The sequence below is a fragment of the Ixodes scapularis genome, unplaced genomic scaffold (assembly GCF_016920785.2).
Source record: "Ixodes scapularis isolate PalLabHiFi unplaced genomic scaffold, ASM1692078v2 PGA_scaffold4__175_contigs__length_147842914, whole genome shotgun sequence".
Taxonomy (NCBI): Eukaryota; Metazoa; Arthropoda; class Arachnida; order Ixodida; family Ixodidae; genus Ixodes; species Ixodes scapularis.
The window spans coordinates 102,393,288-102,405,469 of NW_024609879.1; the positions used below are offsets into that span (position 1 = coordinate 102,393,288).

The 12,182-nt window shown below is 47.2% G+C and overlaps 1 protein-coding gene across 1 annotated transcript; it reads right to left on the reverse strand.

The window, feature by feature from the left end:
* Positions 1 to 636: 636 nt before the first annotated feature.
* On the reverse strand, positions 637 to 12,182 carry LOC8041441 (ornithine aminotransferase, mitochondrial-like). Its single transcript, XM_040213171.1, has 7 exons — positions 12,071 to 12,182; positions 9,109 to 9,333; positions 6,271 to 6,494; positions 3,700 to 3,872; positions 2,799 to 2,991; positions 2,040 to 2,178; positions 637 to 806 (listed from the first exon to the last, which is right to left on the reverse strand). Exons 1-7 carry the CDS (start codon positions 12,180 to 12,182, stop codon positions 637 to 639), a joined length of 1,236 nt encoding a protein of 411 aa, XP_040069105.1.

The window sequence follows — 12,182 nt, forward strand, 5'->3', positions numbered from 1 at the left end:
TGTAGAATGGCCCGAAGTAGTCTCAGAAACATATAAAAACTAAAGATTTCACTGTCACGCTGCGAGTTTACAAAGAGCAGAAAGCACGAGGTCTCTTCTCAATAAAATTACTGAACCCCCTTTTTACAATCCTCCCCCCCCCCCCCTTACGTTGGCCCCCGACCTATCGGGAGTGGGCTATTTGCCCCCCCCCCCCCCCCGCCACTCAAATGAGTTTGAGACCCCTGCTCTAACAGGACGTGTCATCGGTTATATCTTTTATTGTTGATGCAATATTAAAAAAAACCTCAGCAACTCCTGAGCGTTTGGTAGTATTGGACGGTACCTCTATATTCTATACCCCGTTTCAATCAAGGTCCGACCGACGATCCCGAAGCGCCCAAAAGTGCCGCGGAACTCGCTGTCTTCGTGGGTTTGCATTTACCTTCTAAACCAATCACTCTCGGAAAAGAAGCGTAACATCGCTGCGGATTCATTGTGCGAGCGCCGTGATAAGCGCCGTGACAAAGCACTTTTGGTGCTGCTTGATTGGCACCGACCAAGTGTCGGCCGGGATCGGGCATAATGTGAAACGGAGTATAGATCACGCATGGTATAATCAGCTTTCTCAGCCAGCCGGGGAAAGCAAAGGAATGCCTATGGCTTCCTATAGTGCGTAAGTGTCTGGGTAATGATGTCGATGCAGGTGCGCATCTCTTCCTCGCTGATGACCAAGGGTGGAGCAAGTCTGATCGTGTCCCTGGTCTTGGACTGGGCGAGCAGACCTTTCTTCATGAGCTGCAGGCAGACTTCCTTGGCGTCCACGCCTGGATGCAGACGTAACAGAATGAACATTTTGTTAAATACCGCTGACATTCGCAAAATTGGCGTTCTTTGGACTGACAGAAGACGGGGACCTAACGTGCAAGAAGACATGCACCATGGCACGCACCCAACTCTCCGACGCTGCGCTGGGACTCAGAGGTTAGGAGCGTCATAGGCGATCGAAGCCGTGGATACGGTCCGAGACCAAGGCGAAGAAGAACTGACGATATGCTGGTGCTTGATGTCGAGGCTGATGTTTATTACGTGCCCTAAAGCACCATGACGGTTTTGGCATTGGTGCACAACAAAAGTCACTTCCACACTAAAAAACAATGTACAGGGTGTCACAAAAGAAAATCTACACGGTCTTTTTCACCGCAAAAATAAACTAGGCATCGCCGAACGCTCATTCTTCGCCCGAAGGTAGCTCGAGAGGTCACAACAAGATGTCAAAGTTTCAGTTCGATCCGATACCTTAATCAAAAGTTATAAGTGATTTTCTCAAAATTTCAATGGGAAAAGGGAGCCCATTTTTGCCCGTTTTCGGTTTCTGGTGCCATAGAGCCCCATGTGTTTGAAAACTCCGTCGGCCGCCATTTTCCCATTGAAAGTTTCAGAAAATCATTTATAACTTTTGATTAAGTTATCGGATCGGGCTGAAACTTTGGCATCTGGTTGTGACCTCTAGCGCTACCTTTGGGCGGAGAATGAGGGTTCGGCGATGCCCAGTTTATTTTTGCGGTAAAAAAAAAAAAAGTGTACATTTTCTTTTGTGACACCCTGTACATGCAGAGACAAAATTGGTGTGCTTATGGTATGGCCTGCGGTACAGCCTACCGGCGACTTGTCTCGAATGTAGGTGAGCAATTCAGCCAGTGCAGTACAACCGCTAGCCTGGGGTCTTTGCCGTGCAAAATGCAGTAGTAATACATTGCCGCACGCCGGTACGGTGCTCATCTAGATCGAAACGGGCAGGGGTGGGGACTGAACCCAGCACGAGCAGCAGCGCAAGCCTTCGCTCCAAGTGCTCCTTCGCGAATTTTGGTTCTCCCCGGTATTTGCGTAATTTGGCAAAATGTCTATTGGGTTACCCCTCCCTTCCATCTTAACGGGTCAAGAAACTTGCGGTTGTTGTGCACGCTCTTTGTCGTTGGCTCCGGAAGGAACGTTGTAACAACATCGTAATATACCGAAAACACAATCGCCTCTAATGTTTGGCTGGTAAAAACGGTCACCTGGAGCTAGCACGATGGCGTTGAGCAGTCCCTTTCCACGCACTTCTCGCACCAGGTCTCCGAGAAGCTTGCTCAGCCCCGACCTAAGGAGCCGACCCATGCGTTCTGCGTTATCGACCAGGTTCTCCTCTTCAAGTACCTACGTGAGTACGGTAACGTAACCGAGATTACTCTCCGTAAGCGACCCACCTTGTGCACGATATGATGGTAACTTTATTGTGTGTAAGTTTAGTCAGTGTGAAGTTAGTCAGTACCGGCGGGCGTCTGGCGTCTCTGCTGTTGAGAAATTAAGCCAGAGCAGTATCACTGCTAGCCTGGGGTCTTTAGCGTTCATTGCGCAGAAGTGATACACGACCGCAAGACGGTACGAGGCTCATACAGATAAAAACGGGTAGGCGTGGGGTTGAACACAATGTCCCTAGGTTCAGCAGCTAGAGCTTTCGCTCCATGTGCTCCGAATGCAGTGTCTGTGGCAGTGCGTAAGCACTCAGTCACCGATCCCCACACAGCACAAATAGACGAGGCAAAGTAAAAGAGTAACTACAAAGGACAGTCGCAAACTCGCAACAACAAAGAAATTAAATGAAAAGAATCCAAGAAGTTTAAAGAATTGCAGAGTATTCAAAAAAGAGTCCTGCGTGGTTCCGTCTGACTTTTTCCAGTCAATTTCTGTTTCTTTTTTTTTTTTCCTTTTTTTTCTATTATGTTATTTAAACACCAACTAGCAAAGTAAAACCCTATCTTACAGCTCATGCACACCTGCAGTGCTGCGATTGCCACGCGCGCAGCAAGCGGGTTTCCGCCGAAGGTCGAGCCGTGTTCGCCGGGCTTGATGACCAGCATGACTTGGTCGTCTGCAAGTACCGCCGACACCGGGTACACGCCGCCGGATAGCGCCTTGCCAAGAACAACCATGTCCGGGCGTACTTGTTCGTGATCAACGCAGAGCCATCTGCGCATGCGCTCGTTAGGTAACGTGGGCAAGTCCCCTAGGGGGGCATGTTCGAAAAGATTATCCTCAAATGTGAAGAGCGTCAACCTCCAGGGAAGTAACGCGTTCGTTTGACAACCTGCATACGTGAACTGACGTCATCGCACCATGATGACGACGATTCCAACAGGTTTTGCCGCGGAGAACACACTCAGTGCTGTCAAATGTATGCTGTTGAACGGACGCGCTCAGTAGCAGGACCTCCACAATGGCCGCTGAGCTGACGCCAATGCAAGCCACGTACTCCATCTCAAGAGCATGATCATCTGCAGGCTTGGGGCGCGAGCACATTGCTTCTGAAAGTCCCCTCTATGTCCCGGCTCTGGTGTGCGCAAAGCATTCTTCTGGGCTAGACTCACATTCCTGGGGCCTTCGTCTGCACTGTAAATCCCCCTTGGTTCGCGCACGTGACGCACTTAAGAAATTCACAAAGACGCGTGTCCCTGAGACAAGGACAGAAAATTCGTTCCGAATGCGGTCCGGTTAAAGTACCTTGACGGAGAATGTTTCCCGGGCTCCGATAATATCCCGGCGTCTCGGACAAAACCACCAACTCGATCGCGTACGCCACACATGCGACCGAGACTGCCTCCGAGCACTGAAGAACGCAAGTACCGGGGAAGCGGCTTAAGTGCACTTGTTTAAGGCTTTCGATCGGCAAATGCTTACTTTCCCGTGCGGCCAAGACCCGTCTGAATCTCGTCCGCGATCCAAAGGACGTTGTGTTTGGTGCACAGCTGTCGCACGCCCTTGAAATAGCCGTCCGAAGGCACGATGACGCCAGCTGCCCCCTGAATGGGCTCCACCATGAACGAGCAGACGTTCGGATCCGCAAGGGCAGTCTGCGAAAAAAAACTGCCTGCAGACGTGTTCGAAGCATGTATAAATTAAGCAGCTTCGAACATGCTTGGGGCGTGTACGCAGATAATTGTGCCATACATCTCCGCAGAGAACTCCGCGGATCTTTTGCACGATGCATGAGCATTGTGGCCGTGGTTTTAGAGCTGATGCTTGGAGCTGCCTCTGGAGTGTATTCTAAGTGGCAAATGTAATATATGTGCTTCGTTTCATGAATCTCTATACGGGAAAACATAAGAGTAAACGATCTCGTTTGCCCAGAAGAATTTAGCTGGGTACTGCGCATGCGCAGAAAGTCCTTAAAGAAAAAAAAAAAGAAGAAAAGCACACAATCTCAGCATGCCCACGGTTTAGGGTGACCACCCTGCGACTCGCGGGACTGTCCCGTATTGAGAGCTCGCGTCCCGCGAGAAATTCCCGTATTTCGCTCAGTCGTAAAATTCGCTCCGCAACTAACTCGTGGTGCTGCCGAACAACGGGACACGGGGAAGCGCGGAGGTTGGTCGTAATCGTGTGAATCGCATTGGTACGCCATTTTCTATACAAGCATTGCGGGAACCGACCGTCGTTCTTGCAGGAGATCCGACGCGCGTGCGCCGTTGTGCCTCTCCCCATCTCTCTTTGGTGGCGAAATATTGTGAGAAAATTGTTCGCCAAAAGTTTAGATATAAATTATTGTAATTATTTTCAAATCGTTGTCTCAATGCGAAAAAGTTGCTGTAAACATTTCCTTTTTTTTTTTGTGTGTGAAGACAGCCATACAAGACGAAAAGCCTGCAACCCACAACGGTCGAAGAAGAATATCATGTTAAAAATTTTAGTAGGACCATGTTTATAAAAGTATCGTTGACAGGAAACAATAACCCGAAAAAGATCCGCAGCTTCTTATTTCCATTCGATGCATTGAGTTCTGCTGCAGTAGATTTTTATGCTTTCAACTTCGACACATTTAATAACATATTTAGCACAAAAATATATCACCGGGAGGGAAAATTATTTGAACTTTATTGCTGTTATACAATTTGCAGGTGCATAAACAGCACAGGATATTGAATCTGTTAACATAGCTTCGGTTCGTAGTTTGCGTGTTAATAAATTTTCTCAACCCCCCCTCTCTCCCCCTGCCTCGCGTGTCCTGCATTTCGCTAGCAGGAAGTGGTCACCCTACCACGGTTCCGTGTTTTCGGATAAATCCGAAACAAAAAAACCCCGAAAAACACTCGCCGGTAAATTTTTCATCGATTCGTATTTATCCGAAAAACTAAGAATTTCAAGGTCATAACGACAACACGAGAAGAAAAAAAACGAAAAGCATGGTGTGAAACAAATAAATTTCATAGAAGCACAGGGTCAGTGCACCTGAAGTAATGCAATGTTTTTTTTTTTTTTAGCTCGTCAAGAATTTTTCAACACAACGGGTCCTAGCACCCGGATTTTATTCTTTGAACTTACAAATCGGGAATACCATAAAATAGACTCCAAAATTAAAATCCCTAGAAATCTAAAAAAAAATAATATTTTGATGAATTTTGAATTTTCAGCAAAAAATAAACTGTGAAAAACACCCTCCGCATTTCGCGGGAAATAAACTCCGAAACCACGGAATCCTACCCATACCACAGCAGCCCCCATTGCCTTAACGTGTCGTCAGAGCAGTGAGTTTTTTGCTGACTACACGAAAACTTTTCTGATGCATAACCAAATTGTCATATGGATAAATTACAACACGTTTTTGGCTTGGTTAATCTCGGCGCAATCGTCTGTGTACCGTGACACGCATCACGACTGCCGACAAGAACGTCATTGGTTGCCTGTGGTCACATGATTGCTTAGGTCAGCCAATCGGAGGCACGCGCGTCATTCGCTGGGGGCCCTATATCCTGGGGCGGTGACAATATGGTGTTCTCTTGGTCGCGTAACGCTTGTGCGTCTTAGGTTTCCAACAAGTTACTCCCGATAAAAACATATTTTACACTGTAGTTCATTACAACTCAGGAAAGTAGGGCGAAGGAAAGGAAAGCAGGGGAAAAGGAAGCAGACAGAACGCTAAAGAGAGGTGGAGGTTTCCTCCTCTCCTCTCCAGCGTTCCGCCTGCTTCCTCCTCCCAAGCCTTCCTTTCCCTCGCCCTACCTTCTTGAGCTGTTACTTATTATAAAAAGTCATAAGCAGCCAGGGAATCAAGTAGAAGACAATAACATTTCATTCTCCTTTCTTATTCTAACCAGTAGAAGGATGTAATTTCCTCTGTTCTCTTTCTGACGACCTCAGCTGGTTCCGACATTCGCGCTGCCAAGCGGCAATTGGGAGAAGCATGACAGAGGGGATGGAGGCCATGATAGGGATACCCATCAAATACGAGGCGGCTTATTTAAGGCGCATTACCTCCAGCGCTCGGAGGTCGTCGTAAGGTACGATCTCGATGCCCGGCAGGAAAGGACCGAACCCCGCGTAATGCGGAGGGTCCGTCGAGCAGGAGATGGCCGCGATGCTGCGTCCCATGACGTTGCCGGCTGCGAACACCATCTTGGCCTGGTTGGCCGGGATGCCCTTGACGTCGTAGCCCCAGCGTCGAGCCAGCTTGCACGCCGTTTCGGCAGCCTCCACACCTGAACCAGAGCGCCTTTAGTTCAAACCTATGGCGCCTACAAGGCGTCTCGGACTGGTGCGTTTATCGAGTCCTTAAAAATGGTCCCTCTATTTCCGCCTGATGACGCCATTAACGTATCATGTTGTTGCTGCCGCGATCCTGTCGGTTTCACAGCGGCGGTGGTAGATCTGGCAGACTCCTGTGCTGCAGGCTGCAGCAGGTAGCTTTCCAGCTCGAAAGTCCACGGGAGAAAAAGGTACCCGGTAAAGATAAGATGAATCGGCGGAGTATTTTCATCGTATATCGGAGTCATCGGAAGCATCTACTAAAACTCTCTATCATTGGATATCGTTATCGCGGAATCCCGAAACGGTGTGTTGTAACTCCCTATTGTGAATAGGAAAAACAAAATTGGGCTGTGTGTATGTTTATACAGCCTATAGAACTTGGTCTGCCTCAACGGGCGACGAGTCTCCCAGCTGTAGATGGGAAATTTAACCAGTGCAGTATAACCGCTAGCCTGGGGTCTTTAACGTGCGTCACACAGTAGTAATTCACTTGTGGGAAGGACTCGACAGCTATTCTGCGTACATTTGTGTGATTAGCAGGCGATTGACATCCGATACGATCGATTGACATCCCGAAGTCCGTTGCCTCCTCGGATTTTTCATGTTGCAACTTTCATAATAACTGACTTCGAAACTGCAGCAAGGTGGCCCATTAATTCAGTTGATTATCAAACTAATTGCGTTGTTTATTGCCCATCTGTAGTCTAAAAAGCCTGAGAAACACACCATACATCAGGGCCCGTTTGCTCGAAGCCGGTTAACTCTAACCGCGGTTAAAAGTTAACCGACCTTCCCTACTAGGTACCTACAAGTACCTAGCCAAGTTTGAAGAGGGCTGGATGAGCGATAGCTCCGTGTTTTATTATGGGGCGGTGACCGGTGTCACCTACTGGCTGTAGCGAATATAAGTGGCTTCTGTGGAAAGGTTCCCGAAATGGGGGGACCCAAAAAATGCGCGCTGCCTGGTTTTCGCGACGCAGCGTGGCATACATTTGAGCTTAAGAAACCATTTTTATTGCTCGTGGTACAAATAATTGGCAAGGTAAAACTAAATTAACCCTTGTTTGGAAATTTTCTAAATATTTGGCTGTATGAAGTGAAGAAAAGCCTCGTTGAAATTTCCTTCCGACTTCGAAAGAGGACGACGAAGTTGAGTCCTAAAAACGATGAGAAAGAAGTGAGCAGTGAAAGGCGGGCGGTACACCGGCAGCATGGTTGGCCAGCATGTAAGAACTCATAAATTGAAAAACCTGTAGCTTGGCTCCACTGAAAATTGACCTATTAAATTACCCGAACATCGAGAAGAACGCTGGAAGTGTAATTCTATGATCCGCGCGCGCTGGCCTTCCACTTATAAAAGATTTGAAGTAAATAATCATAATATATCGTTGACGAACGCCCGTGCACGGCAACATTTGTTTTAGGCTTTTTGCTTCAGAACAGTTATTACTGCAGACGCCAGCAGGTGCAGCGCGTGTAACTACACTCGTAGCATGCACCTCGGTGCTTTTGAAATTTAGCAAGAGGTCTATGGGAACGCTCCATGCTTCTGTGTGCTATCAATACCCGGCCGATTGAGTCAAGGCAATCCACTTTCCAAAAACGTTGCCATGCCGACAACTATCGCGTTCATTTAGGCTTAGGAATGGTCAGAGTCGAAAGTCTATCTAAAAAATGCGGCGAGGTCATTGCTCATGTTTTGCGTTTTAAGTGAGGTAATGCAGCGCGAAAACCTCCTGCACCATTCATTGCTGACTAACGCGCCCGCTACTGCAGCTACTGCGACGTATTAGTTCCAAAGCGAGCGGAGCTCACTCACCGGGGCACCGCCATGTTTCCCCGCCGTCCTTACTCTGCCGGTCACGTGACCCAAAATTCCCCGTCGTAGGGAAATCCGGTTAACCGCGGTTAGTTAACCAGCTTCGAGCAAACGGGCCCTGGCGTCTTTGCAAAACGACAATGTTGATGTGCTTTGCTGAATCCACTTGGACGTCCTCAGCGTCGAGTAAAGGTATGCAAATACCACCCATTTTTCCCAGTAACCCGAATTCAATTTTGTAGAAAGCAATAAAATACAGCCGATGTTTCCCCATTCATTGAAGGAGCCATCGCGAAATCTTCGCTAAAATCGATATCAAGCAGTTTTCTTTTTTCGTTGCTTGTACACATGTTTTCTCGTTTTGAGACATAAGAAAACAAACAAACACACACACACACGCACACAGGCGCACACGCACACACACACACATGTGTATATGTATATATATATATATATATATATATATATATATATATATATATACAGAGAGATTCATTGATTTATCGATTGACTGATTAATTGACGGAGTGATTGTTTGGTCAACTGATTAGTTGGCGGTAGAATTGTTTCATACAGTGATTGATTGCATGATTGATGAAATTGATTCGCCGACTGTAATTTACGGAACAAATTTTTCATTGAGTGTTTGATTGCGTGATTGATTAATTGACGGATTACTTGTATGATGCATTATTTGATTGATGAAGTGATTGATTGGTAGGCTAATTGATTGATTTTACTGGCACCTGTGTTCATGGGCAGCACCTTGTCGTATCCCAACAGACGGCATAGACGCTCTTGGAACTCCACGAGGGCAGGGCTGTAGAATGCCCTGGAGGCGAGGGTTACTTTCCCCGCCTGTTCCCGGAGCGCCCCCACGATCTTCGGGTGGCAGTGGCCCTGGGCGACTGCACCGAACGCACCGACGAAGTCGAAGTAGCGCCGCCCCTCGATGTCCCAGACATAAATGCCTGCAAAACAACGGCGTCGTCTGCACTGCACAGTTTTTAATGCAGAATTGCGTTCTTACCGAAGCAAACTCAGATGTTTTGTCGTCTGAAGTGACAGCAGAGTTGGAAAGCATCGGCGCTGGCCAAACCGCGCATGTTTGCACGTGTCGCGTGTCGACACGGTTGGAATTACCCTGCACAACTTTCCCTGGCTTCAGAATAGATATATTTCTAAACCCCATAAAACAAGAATAGCCAGCCGGCAATCCCCAGGCGGTGCCACGAGAGTGCTGCATTCAGCGCCACAAGCGGAAGCGTGCTTGTTATTGGGGCGGCCAACTGTGGGGCGGCCAGTATGCCCGTCATGCCATGGCGAGCGGCGGCGCCCTTGATTTCAGCAGTCTCCATGTGCACGTGAACACCATGTGCCTGTTTTTCTATGCGGTTTTAAGACCATCGGGAGCCTTGATTGGTCCAAATGTTCACAGCCTATTCTAGAGTTGTCATTTGGACACCAGTTTGGGTTGTCTTCACCACTGGAATTAAATGTGGGTAATTAGAACCAAACTCTGCATGCCAGAGAACAGTACGCACATTGCAATGGCTGCAATGGTGATATGCAAGCCTGGTGTAAAAAGGTGACAGGCGACGAAGTGTACGTATTAGATGGATATTTACGCTTCGCATGAGCTTTTTCTAAAGAAAAACTTTTGCATCCTGTTTTCTGCACGTCGTCACATTTGTTACCAGACTCGGCCTTAATTTTGGTTGCCGAAACAAACAAAACTTTATGTGGTACGAAAATCCACCATTTGAGAACTCGCAGGCTTGGAAGGTTTTAGTTGCGACCGCGCCTGCTGAACGCGATGCACGCGTACAACTATATGAGTGCCGGAAGGGGCCGATATGCCTCTCGCTTGAAGACCTGATCGCCTGATTCTCGATGTCACGGCGAAGCAACAATCGGCCCGATTGTCTCTAACCGTATTTCTCTATGTGGCTGTCTAAGTGACTCGCAAACGACTTGTATAAATACGTTATTTTGCCGAGTAGTCTGCAAAACTAGTTCGTCAGGCCACTTTCCAAGCCTGCACATCTATTTTTGTTCACTACAACAATTAATGTAAAATGCCCTTGCTTGATTCATCGCACTGCAGTAATCAACTTCTGTCGCCGTGTCGCTTCCCAAGATCTCGAAGGAAAGCGGTAAAGTTTGACGCTTGAGTTACCTTCGCGACTGTGGCAGTCTTTCACGCACCAGTAACAACGTTTAGTTTGAGGGGGAACTCTAGGAGTAAACGAGATGTCACAGGAACCCGGTGAGGTCATTGAGACGTGAAGCTGGGATTTATTTTTACGAAAAACGGTGCCCAAAAAGGCTCATGCCGATCCTAAATGCCACGTTCACACGTGGTTTCTATATGCGCCCGGCGACCCGGGCTGTCCTGGCCTACCCAGTGTTTTATTTTGCAGCCGCTAGATGGCGTAACGTGTAGTGCCAAACTGCATTGTCGGTTGCCCATAGATAGAGAAGTGCGCACAACCACGGGCGCTTCGAGCGACAAGCAAAGCGTCTGCGCACACGGCGTTCCACAGCCAGCAGCACGGTTTTGCGGGAGTCGAGAAAGGATATATAGACACTCGCTATGTTCAGACTTGTGTGTACGCGTCAAGTCTATATGGTATCTAATATATATATATATCTTTTTTTCTGGGGGGGGGGGCGATGCAATAAATTAACGAATTACATCGTGGCTCAAAGGGATCGATGGCCGTTCGAAGGGTCGGTATAAATCGGGTTCTTAACGTATCGCGCTAAGATTTACTACGGAGGTGCCTGAAGTTGGGTAGCTTTCGCTAAAATCGTTGAAAGATTGACTCACGTGAGTAAATAAAAAAAAATGAAACTATGTTTCTCTATACTTTACATGTACACAAACATAAATATTATATGTTACTGTGGCACCTATTTGGGCCAAATGAAGTGCAGAAGAGGTAACCCAATTCTATTTTTCTTCCATCTCACAAATTTTTCAATTGTAATAAGCGCCAATATAGTCCAGAACAATTTTCTGACGATTTGGAGATAAAAGGCTTAGAAAATAAAAAACTAATTTCGTCTATAGAAAGCTTATCACTTTCTTTTGACTAGGGAGGTTTCATGACACTCTTAATTCATAAATGTACCAGCTTCGAGCACCTCTGTAGTAAATCTCAGCGCGATAAGTTAAGAAACCGATTCATGCGGTCCCATCAAACTGCCATCGATCCATTTGACTCACGCGGTATATATATACAGTTATTTTTCGAGAGAAGAAAGAAGTGACGTATACTTGTTACTTTTTTACGGAGTAATGAATAACGCCATTTAGTTACTTTACTTGTGGAGGTTTTCACCCCAGCTCGCGACTGCAATTTTCACGGAAAAAAAAAAAGCACCAATAAAAAGACGAAAAAGATGCCCGTGAATGCGTTAAAAAGGTAGGCATTATCGTGACACGAAATATTGGAAGGTGGTTACTGCTGCAGAAAAACGACACATTCAGAGTCACGAGAAAGTAACCGGATGTACTTTCGAGCTGACGTAACACGTTCCCTTTGAATCAGTAACAAGTAAAGTTACTCTTCGAGCGGGTAACTAGTACAGTGTTTCGTTACTTTTTCCCCTCAGTTAATGTATACATGTCTGCTATGTATAATAACTGCGTGGAGTGAATTGTTGGACTAAGACAATCAGCGGACGAAAACATCAGCGTACCTTTCGCCTCGTGGATGACTACCGGCAGAGGATGATAGCAGTGGGCTCCATACTTCTCTTCCTGCTCGAAGACCTGCTGTGAGCTGAGAAGGCGGGTCTTGGGCGCAGACAT